Raw genomic sequence first — 23613 nt, forward strand, 5'->3', positions numbered from 1 at the left:
TAGTAAATTAAACATTATGAAAATATCAGAATCAGACAGATGGATGTGACAAACAAATATGATCCAAAACATAAAAATTGATTTGAAAAAATTTAAGTACTCTTAGCCAAAACAATAGAAATTGAATGTCGTGATAATCTAATGACCAAATTTGGCTCTAAAGAAGACATATGTGAAAGGATATGTCCTCTTTGAAGAGATGGAGGATTATGAGTGTAGATAGAATAACATGTAATGTCAGATTTTTTCAATATGCATATTATAAGTTTTGATGCATTAGTTTCCCCATTATGAACTTCTTGAGGACAATGACTGAATTTGTTTTTATTTGCATCCCCAGCATTTAGCAAGGTGCCTGGTACAGAGTAAATAGTTGACAAAATATATCTTGACATTCAAACCATTCCCCCTCCCCCATCTTTAAGATTTGTTATAGGAAATATCCATGGGAGGATGTCGTATTGAAAATCGTGGGTGATTTGAAAACAAAAGATTGAAATAAAATGTATTTTGTTATTCAGTCATGTTCAACTCTTTGTGATCCCAATTGGGGTTTTGGGGGGCAAAGATATTGGAGTGATTTGCCATCTCCTTCTTCAGCTCATTTTACAGATGAGGAAACTGAGGCAAACAGTATTAAGTGCCTTGCCCAGGATGACACAAGTAGTGTCTGAAGCCAATTTAAATTCAGAAAGATGGGCTTTTCTGACTCCGGCCTGGCACTCTATTCACTGTGCTACCTAGCTGCCCAAATACAATGTATGCAAAGTATAAAATTGTAATTGAAAAAAAAGATACTTCTGGACCTCCATTTCATAAATAAATCAAGGGAGAAAAGCAGCTTATTCACAAGGAAATAAATACAAATAACAACTTGTAAAAAATGCATGATCTCTTAAGAGTGAAAGAAAGGCAAGTTGAAACAACTCCAAAGTCCTGCTTTATACACGCTAAACTAAGAAAAGTAAATGAAAATGGCTGTGGGGAAATATTTATTTATATTTGACACTGACAATTGGTTCAGTCTCTAGTAATTTCCTAATTTGTACTTAATTTTTAAAAAATCTATTTACATATCCCTTTGACATGAGAATTCCACTTTGGGGAAATTTATGGGATTGCTAGTATGGGAATTTCCTCCACTAAACCAGATTTTAAACCAGTGTGACTTGAGGACTAAGTTCTAGGGCATTTTGTAAGGCGTAATAGGGAGATGTGACTTATCAAGAATCACAAAGACATTTAAGTGAAGTCTTTGAAGTCAGATTTTCCTGACTCCAAGTCTGGTACCCCATCCTCTGTGCCAGCCTGACTGGGTACAATTGTGTGTGTGTGTGTGTGTGTGTGTGTGTGTGTTGGCTCATTTGGATCTGTGATAGCTTTGGGGATCTCCCAATGTGAACTCTAGCTACAAACTTTCAATTCATCTTTAAGTTAACATTTGATACTAAGAAGTGACTTGTCCACGAAAATACAGCCATTATACATCAGAGGCAGAAAGGCCAGCAGGCTGTCATTTGTACAAAATGCTTACATCTGAATTATTTAAGATTGAATCTAATCAAATGGCCCGTTGGATATATTAACAAAATGAAAAACCATGTAACTATGAGAAATGTGGGCTATGCTAATGCACGTAAATATGTATATGAAATAATGAAAAGGTAGCTGGATGTGATGCTCCACGCTTGTAGCCCCTCATACGAGGTAGAGCTGAGGTTGGTGGATGGCCCTCACGAGTTTCCAAGAGGCTGTAGGCTAAAACCAGTCAGGTGTCTGCCCCAAGTCCAACATCAAAGTGGTGACCACCAGGCTGCCTTAATTGAGTAACTAACTCTAGTGGGAAATGCAGCAGGTCAAAACTTCTGGACTTTTTAATGGTGCTCTACATTCCATGAGCGGCCATTGTACTTCTAACCAGGGTGAGAATGGGAGGTCCAGGCTCAGAAGAAAAGAAAAGAAAGAAAGGAAAAGGAAAAAGAAACAATCCAGAATACTGTTAGGGCAATAGTATCTTACACTATTCGAATCTGTTTTTTATGTAAATTAGCAAAGAAAGATTGTAAGGATGTTTGTAGCAATTTCAATAAAATTTAAACAAATTAAAAACCCACTTAGAAAAGAAGGATTTTAGGCTCTGCTAATCTTGGGTTTGATCTTTTTTCTGCCAGTTGTACTCATCCATCCTACCAGTAGATGGCAACACACTTGTATGTGTGGAAAGGTAGCTATGGAAATAGAACACAAAAGTGCTTCATTTAGTCCCTAAAAGTGACATAGAACCTTAATTTAGTCAATCAAATAATTTTTAGTGCATTAGTAGAGTTCACTATCACTGCAGAAACTAAGTCTGTGGGTGAATTTTTTTGAAACAAATTTTATCATTTATGAAGTAAATTGTCTCCCAAATTATTTTTTACAATAATTATAAATATTTCTTTTGTAAGTTCAGATTTTTGCTCACTGGATTTTCTTAAAGGAGGCACACCCACATTGCACTATAAAACCTGTTTCATAGACCAGCACTGACAACTTGTCAAAAAGGTGACTTTTCATGGATGATACTGGGATGGGGGGAGTATTCTTGGGTAGGTTTCCTAGTCAATAAATAGAAAACAGAATTAAGAAGAAAATTATCCTTCTAATTAGAAATTACTTTTCAAGTCTTGTTTCTTATTTTTCCAGAGAAGGAATAGGCAAGCACCACACAGAATCTACATACAAGAAATGATCCAAACCGAATACTTGCTATATTTATTTTAATCTGTTGCCTTTAGACCCTCGGCAATTAGGTTGAGTTCATAACACCAGGTTTCAAAGCGATAGGCCATTCGGATCTGAGCCACATTGGTTTTCCGGATGTCATTTCCATCAGGGCCTTCCTCAAGATAATTATCTCCGAGAAACTTAACTTTCTCCTAAAAGACAAAAGGAAGCAGAATGATGGTTGTTTATTAGCCCCTCGATATTATTGTATAATAATTACTTCCTCCACAAAATCCCTTCCTTCTACTCTCCCCTGGCAACAGGAAAAAATAAACCTTTAAAAGGATTCATCCAGTGCTTCCAGGAGTGCCTGATGAAAAGTTTTGGCCAAAAGGCATGTCCAGACAGACAAAAACTTGCATGCAGTGGTTAGACAGGATTTTCTGGGCCACTTCTTCCCTTGTGTTACTTCAACCCATTTATATCATCTTCCTTTGGAGACTTCAGTGCCCTTTTTAATGATCTAACTCCCTGTCTTCATAGCTTCTTGAACCCTGCACCTCCCATGACCTCCATCTCCTCAGCTATTTTAGCCCAAGTAGCCATCATTCAAACCTTCAAGATCCTGAACTCTGAACTTCCCTTCTCTGACCCTAATTTTCTGTTCCTCTACTTTTCCCACTCCTTTCCTCCTTCCATTTCTGTTATATTTATGTCTTTAAATTTATTTACAAATTTAAAATTATAAATAAATTTTATAAATTTATATGTATGTCTTTCATTGTGATCTTCAGGATTTTTCTTCCTCCTTGTTTTCTCAATCTATTAAATCCTGCTCTGGCTTCAATTCATTTCCCAACTCAGTCCTGACCCTATTCCACCTTTGAATCTTCCTTAAATTTCTATTGATCTTGCTCTGCTGATTTTAAATGGTGAATAAATCTTGTCAGCTCCTTCTTTTGTCCTCTGGCAGTGGACAAATCTTGATAGAGGATATCAAGAAACCGTGCTGATGCTGTTCAATACAGATTTACTTGATTAACTCAATGGAATCTAAGTACTACAGAGCAGTCCTTTTATTCATCTTCTATTAATTTATACCACACAATTCCCATTATCCACCAAGTTTATTAAGCACTGGGGATACAAATGCAAAAGTTACTTCCAACCTTCTTTTCTCAAGGTCCCAACTCCATTCACCATATAGGGGAAGAACATTAGTTGTTAACCCCGGGGATCTGTGTTGAAATCTCAGCCCTGGAGAACTTAGGACGGGGTATTTCATCTCTCTAAAATTGAGTTTTCTAATCTCTAAAATGAGAGGAGTCAGGTTAAAGGTACCATGGAAAAAGTACTGAACCCAAAACTAGGAAACAACTAGTTTTGAAACCTGCCTTTAATACTTCTAGCTAAACCCACTTAACCTCTCTGTATCTTTATCTGAAAAGTAGAAATAATCATACTTAATAAGTAAGAAAGTTTCCTTATCTATAAAGTGGAAATAATCATACTTGTAATATTTCCCAAGATTCAGATGAGATAATGGATATTATGTGCTTTGCACAACTAAAAGTGAGAGAAATGTCAATAATGATGGTGATGAAAGTTCTTCCCTGTCTTAAAAGATGCAGCTTAGCTGCCTCCTCCTCCTCCAGGGAGCTTCCTTGATTTCCCCACCCCCAAACCCCTGGTGTTCAGTCCCTATTTATAAATTCCATACCCACTGCTTGGACCTTTCAGATTCATAACCTCTCTTCTGGTAGAATTATTTGCATCCATGTCTTTTCTCTTCCTATTAAAAAGCTCCTTAAGGTGAGGATTTATATTTGAATCCCCAGAGTCTCAGCCATATTTGGTGAAGTAAATGGAAATTTCCCATCATATACAAATTTGTAGAAGTGAACATTACTGAAAGACAAGCAAACCTACCACGTGGGACAATCCACACTGCAGGACACTATTTCTTGCCACTTCACACATGTCACAGGTGCTCAGTTTGAAGACCTGGGCAGCAATAGCATATTCTTCCATCAAGGGCTCCTGAAATCATTTACATACATGAAACAAAATTTGCATGAATTACCAAAAGAAATAAACACATATCCTGCACAGAAAGGGGAAAAGAGAACAATGGCAAAATTTGGGGATGTTAAATCAAATTCTACAAGCTCACCTATAAGAATTATCTCAAGTGAGAGATATTACTAAAGTGCTTAGTACAATGTATATCACATAATAAGTCCTTAATAAATGTTTTTTTCCTCCCTCCCTCTCTACTTATAGAAGTTATCAAGGGGATGACTTTAGTAACAGACAGAACCATGGGGATGATATGTCCCTCATTATAGTCCTGCATGATTTTGATTCTTTCTGTTTGAAGACTTTTCATTTTGTGCAGCTTTGAGATTATAAATACTAGATATAGCCACATTTAGTAAAATTTCTGTTCTTAAGTTTTTATAACTCAATATATCCAAGTGATTCCAATCAACAATTTTGTCTGTAATTATGTTCCAGTTTCCATACAATTTGGTTGTTGATTTCTCTGGGATCATTTTTAGTCCGTATTTACAAGAATAGGTGGTTATTATTTGTTAGTTTATTAAAGATAATGATATTCTTATGTATAAGTCTACCCCCAGATTGTGGCTTAATAGGTGCTAATTTTTGCAACCTGAACTGGTGTATTGTATAATCTCTATACACTTTCCTTGTAGTGTGTAGATTGATCAGTGTTAGGACTCCTTAAAAATAAGTCTCCTGTGATTTCTGAGGGTTAGAACCTGATCAAGAATTGTGAACATAATCCATCCTGAGGGTAGGCACAAATCTGCATGGCAGCTCTTGAATAAATGCTTCTTTTGATATATTATGTTCTTGCACATTCACCCATGGTAGGGTTTTGAATGAAGTCCATGAAAAGGCTACAGTCCAATCAAAACTCAAAATTGCTATAGCTGCAAGGAAATGGGCATTTTAATGGTTGGTGGAACTGTAGGTTGGTGCAAATATTTGGGAGAGCAATATTTGAGATGCAATAAGAGTAACAAAACTGATCATATCTTTTACCAGCAGGTTCCTTTAAGCAATAAGCATATGGTCTTGAGTTCCTATGACTTCAATTGAGTCAAATTCAACAAGCATTTGTTATACTAAAAATATTTTAAAATATATAAAAATATACTCAGAGATACAAAAATCTGGGAACAACTTATATGTTGAACAAATTGAAAATGACTAAGAAGCTCATGTATATGAATGATATTATGATAATATAAAAATGATACATGAAAATGAGAAGAATCTGTGATCCCACCAATGCAGAGAATTCTTAGTATGGGAACTTCTTCCACTAACCTATCTATTTTTGACTACTTATAAGTCCCACAGATTTATCTGAGGCACAGAGCAGTTTATAAAAGTAAGTGCCATATAGAGCTTTAAGGTTTGCAAAATGCTTCATAATTATTATTTCAGTGGCTTGTCCACGGTCAGAGGCAGGATTTGGACAATGGGTTTGAGAGACACCATAGCATAGGATCCAGAACCAGGCCCCTGGATTCAAGAGTCAGGGGAACCATGTGAATTTGAACAAACTATATCACTTCCCTCAGTCTCAGTTTTCTCATATGGAACATGGGATGATACCATTTCCCTTAGAGTGTAATTAGGAGGATTAAAAATACTTTGTAGATGTAAAAGTTCTACATGAATATGAACTTATTTTTAATCTAAGTATTTCTAGTTCCAAGCCCAGCACTCTACCCATTACATTGTATTATCTCTACAAAAAGTAAAAGTGACAAATATAAAAAAAAAATCAAAAAAATATAGGAAAATCTACATGAAGATCATGATGCCAAATAGGGTCAGTGGAACCATAGTTGCAGATATAAGGACTATAAGTACATGGAAAGGAGGGAAGGAAGGAAGGGAGAGAAGAAAAAAAGGAAGGAAAGGAGGAGGGAGGAACAAAGAAAGAAGGAAAAGAAAGAAAGGAAGGAAAAGGGGGAAAAGAGAAGAAAGAAGAGAGAGAAATGAAAGAAAAAGAAAGTTAAGAGAAAGAAAGAAATGAAGAATGAGAAAGAAAGAAAAAAGAATGGAGAAAAGAGATGAAAATAAAGGAAAAAGGAAGGATGAAGGAAAAAGAGAGAAAGAGAAGATGGGGGAGTCGAATGGCAGTTAACTTCAGAGAGACTTGAAAGAGACTCTAAAAGAAACGCATTTTTTGTTTCTTATTGACTATTAATTAATTTGTCTGGTCTTCACCGTTAAGTGTTAAGGATCTCATTCCTGATTTTGCATGTTTATTTACTTCAGATGTTAGTCATTCCTAGAATTAAAAATGTAAAACCTTCTGTGTATGATGCAGTAGAAAGAATACTAGTTCTATAATCAGGGGTCTGTGTCCAGCTCCCATCTCTGATTCTGGGCACGTGACCTGGGATAAATCACCTCCTCTGTAGAACGAAGGAGTTGGACCAGATGGTCTCTGAAGGTCCTTCTAGCTTTCTAGGCTTCTAGGCTTCTAGGACCAGACACAAAGGGAAATGGTGGCCACCACCCCCACCTCATTGCCCTACCTTGGTGAAGTGGAACTGCATGGGGTCATCCGTAGAGAGTGAAACCATCAGTCCTTTCTGGAGGAAATCGAGAAAAGGATTCTTGGCGTATTCTAGAAAGAGGCTGTTGTTACTTAGAGGAGACATAGCAATGGGAATCTGGGCCAGGAAAAACAAATATTGTAGTACAGGACTCTAAAAAGCAAAGAAGAAAAAAAGACATGTGAGTATAGTTTGGTGAAAATAAAAACCATGGATTTTTGTTTAAAACCAAGGAAGAACCAATTTCATCTTTAACATTTAGCAAGATAACCACATTGGATTCCTCTTTCTCTTTCGAGAAATACCTTTCGCAATACAGTAACTTCAGCAAAGCCCATAGCACAGTGCCAGACACCATAAGCAATGAATAGATGCTCATTCCTTCCCAGATCTCCACCCCCAATCTCATTTCCTCCCACCTTCTGGGCATTTAATGAAGTAACAAGTCAAACCGATGTGGATACTGGGAAATAATTCTCTTCTGTAGGTTTTCTGAGCCAAGCAGATGGCTCAGATACATTTTTCCCCCTTACAGGAAGGCTCTGACTCCCAGAAAAAGGTATGCTAATGCAAGCCACGACAGGAAATAATGGTAAAAATTAGACCAGAGCATGTGAAAGCTCTTCTAGATTCTCAGTAATAGTATCTGTTTGGGAAGCTATAGAAAGAAAAATAATGATTTCTGTAACTCCCCCTCCCTGAAAACTTCAGCAGCTACCCCTGAAATGCACCTTCAACTCACCTTTTTCAAGTTTAGGCCGTGAGAGATGTTATCCGCTGTCATGAATGCTGTCATGAGGTGTGTGAGGGCTCCAGCCTCCCCACAGTGAGGACGAAACAGAAATGTGTTCATCCCTCGGGCCCTAGAGAAAGAGAATCACCCTCTGGATTGTGGACTAATGATCGGACATCATCAGAACCACAACTAAGACAAGGTAGCTGGGGTTTTGCTCTAGAACCCCATATCGGGGATGGGGTGTGCTTCCTCCTGGCAGTAGTCTGGAGAACAACTGTCCTTTTGCCAGAACTTGCCTCTGGCCTGAACCCTTAGAAGCAGAGAAAGTCATGTCTAGGGAGGAGGAGAGCAGAAACAGGGTCATGGGAAAGGGAAGAAAAGTAAAGGAGAGGGAGGGGAAGGGCTACCTTTTCTCCCAGAACAACCATGCAGAAAGCCAGCCCACGGCAACTACTGCCCCCAGATGAAACTGTCCCAGCTTCCCAGATTCCTACTCAGGGACCTGCAATTTGTTTAATGTTTGTCTTTATTTCTGTGCTGAGCAGGGCATGCAGTAGGTGTTTAATAAATGCTTGTTGAGTGTTTTATTAATTGGAAACTAGACTGTCACAATCGATCAACAAGCATTTAATAAGAACCTATCTTGTGCTAGGCTCTGAAGTAAGTTTCGGGGACACAAAGAAAGGCAAAAAGTAAAAGTCCCTGCCTCCATAAAGCACACAGTCTAGTGGATTCTAACAAATGTTTTTTTTAAACTGCCTTGGATACAGTGTGATTTACAATAAAGTTCAGAGGGAAAATCAAGATGGAGACAATTGAAGATCTCAGCGAAGTCCAATTACTGTAAATCATAACCTTAATTTTCATGCTTCTTCAAAAAAACATTTAAAAAGGGGCAGCTCGGTGGTGCAGTGGATAGAGCACCAGCCTGGAAGTCAGCAGGACCCGAGTTCAAATCTGACCTTTTAACACTTCCTAGTTCTGTGACCCTGGGCAAGTCACTTAATCCCAATTTAACCCCAATTGCCTCAGCAAAAAACAAACAAAAAAAAGAAAATGCAGGAAGGGGAATCTGCCAAGTCCCTCCCTCCCCGGCACTCACTTCCGCAGGCTGTTGAGCACCAGGAGGTTCGCATACATGTAGTAGGTGTAGTACGTGTAGGACGGATTATTTGGCATCGTCCAGTCCTGGGGCTTAGGACTTTTAGCGGAGAACATGTGGCCGCTGTGTTTGGACTCATCGTCTACACTGTCAAAGCCGGTGATCTGCCAGGGTCAACAACACGAAGTGATTAAGAATTTAAGCACCTACTGTATACTGAGCATCCCAGATATAAGGCAAAAAGCAGAAAACCAGGTCCTGCCCCGCTATCAGCTTGCCATCTCCGGGAGAAAGCAGCAAAGGCTATAATATGTACATACAAAGTCTATAATAAGTAATGGTGGGGGAAGTAACTGGAGGGGGACCAGGAAGGTCTTGGATGAGCCCTTATATAATGAGTAATGGTGGGGGAAGTAACTGGGGGTGCAGGGTCAGGAAGGGCTTGGATGAGTCCTTGAGATGAAAGAAATCTGAGGAGGGAATGAATTCCAGACTTGGAAATGGGAGATGAAATGTTAGGTGCCAGAACAGCCTGGATGGAGTCTGTGAGACTAGGGGCCCTATGGCTGAAATGCAGACGTCCATCAGCTCCATCCAGAAGCAGACTGTGGGGGGCTTTAAAGGCCGGGCTGGAGAAGTCTGACTCCAGCTAACTGTCCTGCTCTCTCTAGCTCCAGTGAAAATGAGCAACCGACAACACCCAGAATTTAACGCCCAGCACCTGGAATAGTTTGGGGGGTGTCAGGGGACAGGCTTACACGCTTGAGAAAGATGCTGAGCTCCGGGTGGGCCTGGGGATTGACAGTAGCCTCAAACACCGGCAGGAAGATATTTTCCAGCATCTTACCGAAGTGAGGAAGGAAATTCTTAGAGCGGAAGACATCGCTGCGGATAAAGAGACCAATATGTGAGGGCTGGAACCGGAGAACCCAGAGGAAAGGAGGCTCTTCCCAGGCTGGACATTTTGCGAGCGTGCACCGGTTACCGACCAAGGAGAACCCGGGGCAGGTGGGGGAACGCTTGTCTGGCGCGAGGCTGTTCATGGGGCTCCATGCTCCCTGTTCTTGGGGACCCTCTGGGGCAAAGGCAGCGATTCGGGGCATGGGCGGCTAACGGGGATTAACGAGGGTCACTTCCGCAGGCAGGGGGGGTGGCCCGCGCATGGGAGGGGGCAAAGGCGGCCTTTGCTGGCGAGGTTTGGCGGACACATACTAGATTCTGGGGACCTGGATCACCCAAGTCATGTTGGGACAGTTGATGCGGTTGCTGACGAACCAGGCCGAGAGTTTGGTCCATTCCTCAGGGCTGCGGCCATAAATGGACAGCCGGGGCTCCGCATGCTGGTACTTGGCGTCCTCCAGGTCTGCACCTACTTCCTGCAAGGCCAAAATCCAGGACACTCTCAGGGCAAAAAAGCAAGGTCGGGGAGCCAGGCCTTCCCTGGAGATCCCTAGGGCTTGGGTGCTGATGGAGAAAAGGGAGACTGAGGAAAACTGAAGCTGAGAAGGGCAGAAAAGATATAGGATTAATGGATGTGGATTAATAGGATTAATCAGAGGGGATGGTGATTCAGAGCAGATGAAGACCTAGGATTTCAGCCCCGCATTTATGATCCTGTGATCCTAAGAAACTGATAAAGCCTGAGGAACTCAATGGGTTGTAAGTCTGATGGACCTGCTTTCATCATCATTCCCTGACGTGTGGGTAACATGAAGGCAGTGAAAGAAACTGATCTTCCCTCTTTGTGGGGGACTCCCCTCCAGGCTCCAGAAAGGATGTGTACCCAGGTCCACCCTCACCCTTGAACAATTTGAGGGGTTGTAAGAACATTGCCTCCAAACAGAAGAAAATCTCTTATTTTTCAAAACCCAGACCACAAGGGCTTCTCCTTTAAGCCAGAATGGCTGCATGAAAAGAGGTAGAGACATAGAAGGAAGGGCCTTCCCTGTGTTATTTATTGGATTAATGATTTTGGACATGACACTCAACTGCTCTGAGCTCAGTTTCTTTATCTAAAAATTTGAGATAATGATTTATCCCTTACTTACCTTGTGGCTTTGTAGATGAGAGGGAGAGAATGTACATGGCAGTGCTTTGTAAACTATTAAGTATTATATAAATACAAGGTACTATCATTATTAATGGCTACTGAAGTGTTTGTTAAGTGCAAGCTATTATTATTATCGTCCTCAGTAATGCTGCCCTCTCCTTGATTCTTCCTCAGCACTAGACTTTGGCCATATGGATAGACCATGTTGGTTATCTCCCTACAGACCTGCTGGCCTCTTTCTCACCTTGATGATGGTAGCAAAATATTCTCCATTAATATGATTGTCTGTCTTCAGGTAAAGATCCCTTAGTTCACTGGCTCCTACAGGATTGTATTTATCATTGAACTTATCAAAACGCTGGAAGGTCTGACGTCCCTGGATTAGGAGAGAGGAGCAATATTCAGCTGTGGGCGCAGAGGGATTCATTGTGGCAGGGGTGAAGATTGAGTTAATGGGTTTCTACCAAGAAGCCCAGAGCATGAGGGCTGAAAGTGAGTTCCCAGAATAGGCAGGTGTACTCCCAGACCCCCAAAGGATGGACTCGGATCCAGAGGATCCTAGGGGAGAAGGATCTGGGGAGAAATGTGTTCACACCACGATGGGTTACCCTTCCAACCTACAGCATGAACATCCAGAGAATCGACCGTCAGGTCATAGGGATGCATGTTCAGTTTAGTGAAAAGTTCCTTTAAGGTCAGAGTTTTCTCCTTGGTGTTATAGACCATTCGGTCAGCATCCACCTGGTAAGATTTCTTAATGAAACGCAGCAGATGTTTCTGGTTCATACAGGCAGCTGCATGGATATGAGTATCTACCTATATATTAACAGAAAAAAAAATAACCATCATCTTCTGGGCAAACCTGTTCAATCATAATAATTAACATTTATATAGTGCTTTAAGGTTTTGTTATTTCATTCGATCCTCACAATATTTCCGTGAAGTAGGTACTATTATTATTCCCATTTTACAGGTGAAGAAGAGCAGCTAGATACTAGATCAGTCCATTGCTGATATTTTCCCCCTTCAACATGGGCACACTGAAATCTCAATTCAATTCTCTTTTTTTAAATCTTTTTGAAGGCAATTGGGGTTAAGTTACTTGCCCGAAGTCATACAGGTAGTGAGTGTCTGAAGTAGAATTTGAACTCAGGTTGCCCTGACTTTGGTGTTCTATCCACTGTCCATCTGGCTGCTTCCTCAATTCAGTTTTACTATCAGTTCTTAGGGTTTTTTGGAGCCATGGAGGGGCCCGGGGCTCCCAGAACTCCTCCCTACTTTACCTTCCTGCAGTTATAGAAGTCCCGATGGGGGTTGTTCTTCAGTTCCTTTAATTCATCCATCTCATTGAGCATTTCATGGACCTGAAACTTGGATGACAGGAACTTCAGGCGTCGGTGGGTATAGGTTTTGCTAACAAAAACCAAGATGAGAAAAGTATTATCAATTATATTTTTAAATTCCACCATATCTAGATATTATTTAAAATCTTCAAGATCTAACTCATGAATATATGAGAAAAAAACATCCTTAAAGACATTTCCATCTATGTTGTATCCTCTTTGTTGGAGGCACTGACTTGGTTAGAGCACAATGCTAATGATGGATCTGGGCCATGGTCTGGGCGTTCACTTCCTTTTGAGAAGCAGCTTAGGACAGCGATCTAGTTTCAGCTTGCTAAGGAAATTATTGCCTTTGTGGCTTTGGGTAAGCTGTATAACCGATCTTGGTCTGAGTTTTCCTCCATCAGATAAAGGAGTTGGACTGGGTGACTCTTATGGTACCTTCCATCTATGATCCTGTTAGTCTTGAGTTTATTTCTCAGAAAAGGAAGGCATGCTAATGTCACATAGGGTTGTAAGTAGAATGGGGCAACTGTGTCTGTTCCAGGAGGCCATATTTAAGGATACTGATAGAGCTAGCACTTTAGCATCATAGAAGCACTGGAGCTTGGAATTTTTTATTTTATTCTTTGTTCTGGACGTATGAACTCACTTCCTGTGGGGCACATACCTATGGGGTATGGGGCACTTCCTATGAAGGGCCCCCTCTACTGATGTTGTTATTGTTTTTTTAGTCACGAGCATCTCTCCATGATCCCATTTGGGTTTGTTTATTTTTGGCAAAAATACTAGAGCAGTTTGCCATTTCCTTCTCCAGGTCACTTTACAGATATAGAAACTGAGGCAAACAGGGTTAAGTTATTTGCCCAGGGTCATACAATTAGTAAAATCTGAAGCTAAATTTGAACTAGAGACCCTGTGCTCTATTCATTATATCACCCAGCTGCCCTCTCTCTACCAATACAGATCTTCAATTTCTCTGAAACTAAAAGAGTCTGAGATCACCCAGTCACTACATCTCAGAAACAGGACCTTACCCCACTTTTCTCGGGAATACCCATTGCACCACTCCAACTTTCTAGCACCTCATCAAGTAAGATTAATTAGGTAAGACAGGAAGTCACAAGGTGCTCGAGTGAACTTCTTACCTGAGCCACCTGTTCCCCGCCCCTTGGTTGTCTCCCTTACCGAAGGACAAGGTACTTACTGGCTTTTGTTCCTCCACAGAGAACAACTTGAGTTATTGGCCCTCCATACGATTTGTGTCACTGACCCAAGGGCAAAGATTCCTACTTACAGCTCAGATGAGTGGGCAAATTGTGCTAAGTGCTGGGAACACAGACGGGACTGGGGAACATTTTGTAATCAGGAGATGTCTAGGGGAGTTACACTTACACAGGTCCTTGGGCAATTAAAGCAAGTAAAAAATTCATATCATCTAAGAAAGTGTCCAGATTTGGATAGGGGAGAGGTACAGGCTCCTCTTTGTTGGCAGCGGCTTCATTAGCATAGCAATAAACAACACCATCTTTCATCTTGAAATGATAACCCAGGTTTTCAGGAAGATCATCTTTTTGGAAAGGGTCTTCTCCTTTCTTCGGGGGAGGAGTAAACACTTTTTCAATGAAACACACATAAAAATATATCATCAGCATTAATGACCATGTAAGAAAGATCATGAGATTAAATAGAGTAAAATCTCTTTTATATGGACCTCATTCACTCAGAATTTGGTAGTATTCAGATCAAAGTTGGGTGAACATGACATTCAAATAGGTATGGAAAAAGGATGAACAAAATTATTTTTTAAAAAAGATCGTATTTTACCTATTTAGGAGAATAAATTTTTTGTTGTTGTTCAAGCACTTCACAAGGACCTATTTACATAAAAGCACTGATATCTTCATTACAAATAATTTCTATATATTCATCAGAACATGTCACAAAGGACTGGTTTTTTATCCTATCAATTTACTGTATACCTTTGAAGTTAATAAAATTATCTTCTCAAAAATTCAGATTTTTAAAACTTTTTTCTAACTAGTTTTCCTCCAGATTCATTTAAATTAATGAGGTTTTAGTTAAAAGGTAAATATTATAACCTTCTCTAGTTATTATATCTATCAACATCTGTTCCTACTCCTTAATTTAAAAAAAAATTTTTTTCAGGGAAGGAATCTTCTGTTCAACTTTATTCTTCCCCAAGGGATGCTTCCAATTTCAGAAACTGACATGATACAATTAAAAAACCATAGAAACAGATTTAAAGATTTTAAAGTAAGAACCTTTAAACTTTCCAGTTTTAAATGTTTCCTTTTCAGTGTTAAGTATAAATATGCATACATTCGCTTCTTTATACATTAGGATTACTAATGAAGATTCAGGAAATAGAAATTATTTTGGAAGATAAATTTTAAATTTCCTTCTCCTATACTGTAAAACCCTATGGGAAAATTACAATCTTCTGTGAATAAAATCATAAATCTGTCTGTCTATCTATCTATCTATCTATATATATAGACCTCATCTATAGTAACCGTGAAGAAAATCAATGAGTCTTTTTTGACTTCAAGACTCCAACTACCATTGTTGTTGTGTGGATGTTCAATCCTGTCAGACTCCACGGGACCCCTTTAGACTTTGTCCCATGGGGTTTTCCTTGGCGCAGATCCTGCTGTGATTTGCCATTTCCTTCTCCAATGTGTCCCCATTTCAAAGATGAGGAACTAAAGTTAATTGAAGTTAAGTGAAGCATCACATAGCCATTGAGCATCTAAGGCTATGTTTGAACTCTGGTCCTCCTGATTCCAGGGCCGGTGATCTATCCATTAAAGAGAGGTATAGGGTAGCATTTTTTTAAAAAACAAAAACTATTACATTTTCAAAAGTCCCATTCCTATATCTCTTAAAGAAAGATCATAGTAATAGATGCATCTCTGTTAAAGACTGACAGAGAAAAACTAATATGTTAGAAACCAATAAAAAAAAAAACCTCACTGTTAGAAGAAGATACAAAAAAAGGACTTTGTTTAAATTTTTTATCAGAAAGTCTGCAGAAATATTCCAGGTTGGGACAGCTAGCTGGCGCAGTGGATAGAGTGAAGTCAAGAGGACCTGAGTTCAAATTTGGCTCAGATACTTCCTAGCCGTGTGACCCTGGGCAAGTCACTTAATCCCAATTGCCTCAGTGGGGGGAAATATATATATATATTCCAGGCTGGTCTCTGCCTGGGATACCAACAAGTGGTTCTAGAGAAAAGTGAGTAAATTAATTAAATGACCTTTCTCGGTCTTTCCTGGCCCCTGGCTATGATCTGTCAAATGTTACTGGGGCTAAAAACCTATTTGCATAAGACTCCCCTCTTTGGTGGACACTGTTCAGTGTTCCCTAAGGAACTGTTGAGAACTTTGGGAGGAAAGAATTTGGAACCAAGTATCTTCTGTCTGGAAGCTATAAGCTGAAAGACCAACAGGTCTCTTCTCAACAAGCAAGAAACATTGACTATAACTCAATAAAACTCTCCTCATTGGTGGAAATTTATGCAGTTTCCACTAATGAGAAAAGTCTTATCCAAATGAGTTTGAACATCCTGGCTACATAGGCTCGAATGCCTTGGAGGATTATCTCAGGAAATATACCACATTTGGCCAAATGTCATTTCTCATCTTTTCTTGAGATGTACTATACATTGACTCTAACATACTGATGTCATTTTGTTTCTTTTTGAGAACGAAGAACGACAACCACCAAGGGAGATCCTGGAGGTAGATGGAATAGGAACACATCTGATTGGAGGGCTGGTTCCATGAGCCTGGGTGACTGGTATCCAGACAGAGAGCTTTTCTAGTTTATAGATCTCCATAATTTATAGAATTCCTACAAGGAATATGACTTACAATTTAAGATTTGGTTTCAATACTGTAATTCCAGATGAATTTATGACTAGTATCAGCTAAATCTAGTGTCTTTCTCCTTCCATACACATTGAAATAATAATAGACATTATAGAATAGGTGGTAGAGCTCTGGATTGCGGATGAGGGAGGCCTGGGTTCAGGTCCTGCTCTGACACTAACTATATGATGCCATGGTGGAGTGACAAAATCTCTCCGAGCTACAAGCAATTTTTCTAATCCTAAAAATATGAAGTTATGGATGATTTTCAATTTGCTGGTGAAAAAAGGGAGTTCTCACATGGACCACATCATGAATCCATGGCATATTGACACACAGGGGAATCAGGTACCTGGATAAAAGCTTTCATCTGCTTTCCAATGAGTCCCTTCAATGCTCCTTAGATACTTGGAAGGAGTCTTGGGGAACCTCTGAAATGACTGCTGCATGTATTTTTCCCGTATACATAGTGCCCGGTACAAACCTCTGCAGACTTCTTCAAAATCTTCTACTGTAACCTAAAGACAAAATCTCTTAGTATTAGGGTCAAAGCCCCATCTAAATTGGGAAGTAACCCAGAGGGGTGTGTTAGTAAATGTTTAACAACTAACTTTTGGGGTGGGGTGAAGGGTGTGAAATGAAAGTACAGTACACTTTTAAGTTAAATTTGCATTATTAACATTTTTTCTATCAATTTTTAAAGTCTGGACAATAAAACAATAAACTAATCCCTGATTTGTATCATTTGCTGATTTCCAAGGTGTAAATAATTTTAACAGCTCTCAGAAGAATAAACTCCACATACCCCTGGATATAGGTAATGATTGTGTTCCGACCTTATTCTTCTGCTAGTGTTCCCAGTCAAACCCTTGGCTACTTGACTAGCCCATCTTCTCTTAGTTCTGTCCTGTTTCAGCCTTCACTCACCCTATATTGTTTGCTTTTCTCCCCCTCTCCTGGCTCCCCCATCTCTTCTGTCCCCTAAATTCTGTTTGCCTTTTTCTGTCTGTCTCTTCTCTCTCTTCCCTTCTCTTTGTCTCTTTCTTTCTCCTTTGTCTGTCTGTCTCTCTCTCTGAATGTCTTTATCTCTGTCTTTCCTTCTCTCCCCTCCTCACCTTTATTATTACAAAACTAAGATGAATCCCTTTGTCTTAATTCTCTAATATTCTACACTAGTTCAAATGGAACAGAAACTCAATCAATTAACAAGCATCTATTAAATACCTATTATATGCCAGGAACTGTGCTCAGCACAGGAGTGAGACAGTTTCTGGCTTCAAGAAGCTAACATTTTACACTCTTGTTTTCCAGAACAGTATACTCTTTTTATCATACTATTCGCTTTCTCCATATAGGATTCCTTAAGTCCCTAAGACATAGGTCTCTATACCTCCACCTTCTTTCCTATTAATCCATCTTCACACTTTCCCCATTCCACTTTGTTCTCTGGTTCTTCTTCTCCTTTGTGGGAGACACCTGTTTCTAAATTTATAGGATTATGAGATCATAGCTTTGGAACTGAAAAGGACCTTGGACATCCAATCTAGCCTCCTCATTTTACAATTCAACTGAGTGAGACTGTATAGTTACATGAATCCATTTAGCTGGACTTTGGAGATCTTGAGTTGGAAGATCTCTGCTTCCCTAAAACAAATCTACTCTTAACCACTTAATTCCATTTAATCATCCCATATAAACCAACCAAATTCAACCTTGACCCCCAATCCTTCTTCTCCTCTACAAACAAACAGTATAATGGGGTGTGTTTCATCATTAGGACTCCCAATTATCTTTTGTGTATGCTCCCCTGAGCCTAATAACAAAGAGTTACATGAGAAGAGGCTTTGGGGCTGGTCATAAAAACTATATTTAGAGAGGACATTGGTTGCTGAACTTTAGTTTCACCAATTTGCTGATGGTGATCGTCTAAATGACAGAGATTTATTAGTAGGGCAACTGTTTTGGGCTGCAGAAATAGGTCAGGTTCCTTGAGCCAAGAATTCACCCATCCTCACATCATATTAAATTCTGTTCCAAGCAGCAAATGCTTTAAGTATCTCCAGCAAAACAAGGGAGGACTTTCTGTCAAGGAACAGAAGCTTCGATTCACTCTCTATCTCTGTCAATTTTTAATTTTTTTTTTTTATCCTCAGCTCATCTGATTTCTCTGTTTTCTTTGGAAAATTCTCTACAATGACCTGTATCCAGAAGGGTAACCAGCAATATTGTGCTTGGAGTAAGCACTACAAAATGTACTCAGAACCAGCACATTCAACATGAGGAGGGAAATCTCAAGAAGAGGGCTTGGACCTTGGGCCACATATCTCACAAGTGAGAGATTCCAGGATACCACCTTTTGTACGAGGGAAAAGCAAAAGGAAGAGAAAGAGAATACACATCTATTAAGTGCCTACTATGTGCCAGATACTGTGCTAAGTGCTTTCCAAATATCTCATTTGATTTTTATTTTGAACAAGATCCAAGAAACCTTTTAGCTTTTGTTGGTAGGAAGTCATGACTGGATGTAGTCAGTCCCAAACAATTCACTCACCTATGGTCAGTTGTTTCAACCTACCTCTGGCCCCATATCCCACTGCTGCCCATTACCCCCATTTTTGTATCATGTCTCCTTGCCAGAATCAGGTTGTTTGCTGGTATCTGTCTTTACTGGTATCTATCTATAGTCTTCTGCCAGTCTACTCTGTAGAACTGTTCCTACCCAGTTTTCTCCAGGCAAATGAATGAAGATATGTAAAATGTTTTGAAAAACATAAAACATTACTCAGCTCTAAACAATACCATAATATCATGACCCAGAACTAGAGCATCAGGACAGAAAGGAAGCCAAAGTAACAGGGACAGGAAAGAAAGGGGAGCTGGGAGAGAAGCACCAAGGAACCCATGAAGAAATATCAGCTCACCCCAGAGGCATAGTCTCCTGTGATCTGTACTCTCTGGAAATCTGGCACAGTTTGATAGACTGGAGATGAAGAAATGTACTCCTCAATGTTAGACAGTTTGGTTGATGTTTCACTATGTGGAATGGACAAATTAACTGTCTTCCGGCTCTGGAAACGCTTCTTCCTATTCTTGGAAAAAGAAAGAGTCTCAGCTTGCTTTCCTTTCATTAGAGATTCTACTCTGGCAAGTCTAGGTTTTTCTACAAATAGTCATTTTGAGGCAAAAATCATTAAACTTAGAACGTGGGAATGGAGTTGGTTTGGCAGTGTCTAGCCTTCCAACTTCTTCCCAATCTCTTAGGCTTTGTCCTTGATTCTCCTCTTGTGTCTTTCCCTTTATGATTTCATTTAATCCTATGATTAAACTTCAACTAGTTAGTCAGTCCACAAGAATTTTTTAAGTACCTACTATGTTCCTGGAACTGTGCTAATCTCTAGGAATACAGAGAAAGGTAAAAGGTAGTCCCTGTCCTTGAGGACCTCACAATCTAATGAGGAAGACAATATGTAAATAAATATGTACAAACTACTACATATAGGATTCAGAGGAAAAGAGCTCACCTGCATATTGAAAAAAGATGGACAGAGCCAGATAATAATACAGAAAATTATAATACTCATAAAGAAGATGAGATTATATATTGTTAACCCCCAAAATCTGAGGATCATCTAAATCAATCAAGTATATCTTGGTTACAGAAGACTATCTGAAAACTTCAGTTGATGAAGTAGGATTAAACACAGTTGTAGGTTGGGAATGGAAGGGGACTGTGGTTTCCTGTGACTGTGATAGCCTAAGCTATTTAGCAGTTCAAAGCTACTTTTAACTGCAACTGATGGTAATCAATGACCAGGCTAAGAACATCAGAACTATTACCCCAGTGATTAATCTTAGATGTATGAAGTAAAAAAATAATTGCTCACAGACCTAGATGGTTCTGTGATAACTGACTGAGATCAGATAGTTTTTACAACTGCTAGAAGCTCACTGGAAGAGTGTTGAATGTGAAGAAATGTTTGAGCTTATTTCTCTCAAGCAACATTTATAATATATAGTCTGAAACATGGAAACATTTCAGGGATACTTATGCTACCTTATATTATCCACTATAGATTAAAATAGAGACAGGGGGAAAGACAGCCTTTGCAGTCCTTTTTCTGAAACCTATGCTTAGATAAAAGAGTGCAACTCTTTCTCAGTACCCTAACAATGATATCTATGTGTTAAAAGACCTGGACACTGCTTCCTCTAGGAAGCAGTTTTGCTCTAAAAAAGAGTTGTGAGAAGAGGAAGCAGATAGAAGGGAAGTAATTATGTCCAGCAGATGGCACGTGATGGACTGTTTCCAAAGAAAGCTAGAACATCAAAGCTGGCAGTCCAGAATCAAGAATCATCCAGACACATGGTGGTCGTGGGAGAATGTGACCCAGGTTTTTAGGTGAACTTAGTCAATCAGTTAGTAAATGTTATGCTTATTATTATAATTATTATTTTGAGTTCTTGTTTAGTTAATTTTTTATATTTAAGAGGTAATGGTGTTATCATGATTTTGTATAAATGCAAGCACAACAATGAGGGTTCAAAAACTATAGAGGTAACTAGTACAAAAGTATTCCCATCCTCCTTCTGGGATTCCTCCAAGAGAAAGGACCCTGAAAAAGTTTGTGTTATACTAGTGTAGTCATGGTTGTGACTATATTCCCCTACTCCCACTCTGGGGCAAAACAACCCAGACCTGCCATCATGAGGACATTTTGGAGACGAGTAAGCTTCCAGAGAAAAAGGAATGAGTAAAGATGCTGTACTGGGTTCCACACCCAATCCATACAATTTCTATTTCCCTAAACTTGTTCTTTCTGCTGTCTACATTACATCTGCCTGTGATACTAACATTAACTCTGTCTTTCACAAAGTCTTCCATTATTCTAACCTCTTCCTTACTTCACATTTTCAATCAATATATTTTTTCCTATTCCTTCCTTCCTCTTTATCCCAACTCCTACTTCCCTTGTATAGACCTTACCACCTCTCCTTACAGAGTATAGTTACATAGCAAGCATTTAATGAGTGTTAATTGACCATCTTGGGTTATTATCATGATTTCTTAGCAGGTCTTCCTATCCTTCATTCTGCTCTGTCAGAATCATCTTCTTTATGAATATATTTAATTATGTCATCCTTCTGTTAAAAAAAAAATATATATATATATATATATATATATGTATATATATATTCGGTGATTCCATATCTGTTAGTGGGCTCTCCAAACCCTTCCTTGCAATCAAGGCCCTCCACAATCATCCATTACTCTCTTTTTAATATTATATCATCTTACTCCCTTCCACAGATTCTATGCTTCACTTAAATTGAATTTTGTCTATGAGGCTTCCTATATCTTGATTGTCCTCCATCTCACTCTTTACTTACCTTATCCATCCTTCAAAGCCCAATTCAAATAGCAGCTTCTCCAGGAAGCCCTCCTCTGTTGCCCCATTTGTCAATGACTCTTTTCTTCATATAATAATCCTGTGGAATGCACTTACTGCGTAAAATTACATATAACGGCTACCTTTGTTTCTGTTTTTAATCTTTCCTAAGTTATAACCTACACAAGGGCAGAGATCATGTCTTAGCTAAATTTGCCATTTTCTCTAGTCTTAGCATAATGTTCTGCATACAAGAAGTGCTAATAAATTTTAATTTTTGTTATCATTGATAAGCTCTGTGGAAGAAGAAAATGAACTTGAAAATACTCTCAGCCCTCAACATGCTTAAAATCTAGTTTGGGAAATATTTACCTATATTGCTATGTATGTATATAAAAACTAAATGATCAGTATAAGATAAATCATTAAGTGCCTGTTTTGCTTAAAGAGATCTTCTAAGTACTTACAATTCTGATTTAATTTGAAAAACAATCCCTGACTTCTAGCAGCTTACATTTAAGTAAATACAAGTAAAAGCTCTATTATTTTGATATGCAAATCCACCTATTGTTCATCAAATATTTATTAAGCTCCTACTATGTACAAACCACATTTTACCTCTTTCCTTCAGTGGTGATGTTTAGGGTCTCCAGGTGGAATATGTGTTCTTGCATCTCTCGTAGAGAAATTGGGCAGATCTCATCCACATCAAATGGTGAAAGCTCATGGCGGCCTCCCTCATTTTTGACTTCAGAAGCAAAAACTTTTTCTGCAAAGCTTCGTGTTGCATCATCCATTGCTTTAAAAGAAGTTTTCATGTATTAATGTGGTACTCTCCCAGCAATCTCTACCCTTTGTTGAATATGTGGATGTCATGGAAATGGCAGAGATTCTAGAGCACCTTCACTGGGGCTGGGGAGGAGAATGGGTAGGTGTCTAAAGCATATATTTGGTTGAGAGAGAATGGCACTATAGATCATGAGACTTGCAAAGGTCAAGAAACTAGGAGGTCAGGGTGTTTGAAAAGGGAAGAGGTTGGAGTGGAGAAAAAAGATTAAAAGGCAATATTTCAGAGGAGGAAGAATAAACTGGATGTCCTTAAATAATAATAACAAAGATCAAGACATCAGGGAGTGAACTTTATTGGAGAAGTTGTTGCTGAATAATGGTGGCAAAGAAAGGGATTGAATATAGTACTGGGAAGCAAGGAGCATGTTTCTCTTAGCCCTCTGGGTCAGTGGGTATGAGAATGGACAGCCAGACTTCGAGAGGATGGGAAGAGATGTGGCTGAAAACAGCCATATCAGTGAGTTCCATTAAAAAAAAAATGACAAGAGAAGGAAAGATCAAGGATCGTGCTGTCATACATTGAGAAATGGAAGGGACTTTGGAGATATGTAGTTTTACATCATTTAAAAATGGGGAAACTGAGGCAGAAAGGAATGAAATGGCTTTGAGCCAGGATTCAAAAACTCTTTCTCAAATCCTAAATTCTGCATTTTCCCCCTGATGTACCACAGTAGAGGAAAACTCTTCAAGGCCCCATGGAAAGAAAAGAAAGGAGAGGAGAGTGACAGGGAGGACTAAAGCTTAACTAAAAGAAGGGACCAGAGGCAATCAGCGCGGCCGGCAGTGAGCCCCTTCCTTCCTGATCCCTGGGGCCAGGAGACACCTGGAGGGATGAGAAGTGAGGTGGGGGATCTCTATTCTGCTCCAGTGGGAAGGGGCCCTGGGAAAGAGTATGACAGTTTTGCAAACTTGGGGGTGAACATGGGAGCAGTTGGAAGGAGA

At 39.3% G+C, this 23613-nt stretch overlaps 2 protein-coding genes across 2 annotated transcripts in view; both read right to left on the reverse strand.

Annotated features, from left to right (window-relative positions):
- Window positions 1–2651: 2651 nt before the first annotated feature.
- AMPD1 (adenosine monophosphate deaminase 1) lies at window positions 2652–22620 on the reverse strand. Its single transcript, XM_012549621.2, has 14 exons — window positions 22441–22620; window positions 19357–19519; window positions 16788–16953; window positions 13937–14156; window positions 12482–12611; window positions 11820–12014; window positions 11443–11574; window positions 10361–10524; window positions 9907–10033; window positions 9149–9312; window positions 8053–8173; window positions 7290–7463; window positions 4636–4746; window positions 2652–2918 (listed from the first exon to the last, which is right to left on the reverse strand). Exons 1-14 carry the CDS (start codon window positions 22617–22619, stop codon window positions 2760–2762), a joined length of 2205 nt encoding a protein of 734 aa, XP_012405075.1. The 5' UTR covers window position 22620; the 3' UTR covers window positions 2652–2759.
- The window catches only part of NRAS (NRAS proto-oncogene, GTPase), a 31309-nt gene continuing 30258 nt past the window's right edge, over window positions 22563–23613 (reverse strand). The window contains exon 5 of the mRNA XM_031967347.1: window positions 22563–22621. The gene's annotated coding sequence lies outside the window, so the exon portion shown is untranslated. The remainder of the gene's footprint in view (window positions 22622–23613) is intronic.

The sequence above is a fragment of the Sarcophilus harrisii genome, chromosome 4, assembly GCF_902635505.1.
Source record: "Sarcophilus harrisii chromosome 4, mSarHar1.11, whole genome shotgun sequence".
Taxonomy (NCBI): domain Eukaryota; kingdom Metazoa; phylum Chordata; class Mammalia; order Dasyuromorphia; family Dasyuridae; genus Sarcophilus; species Sarcophilus harrisii.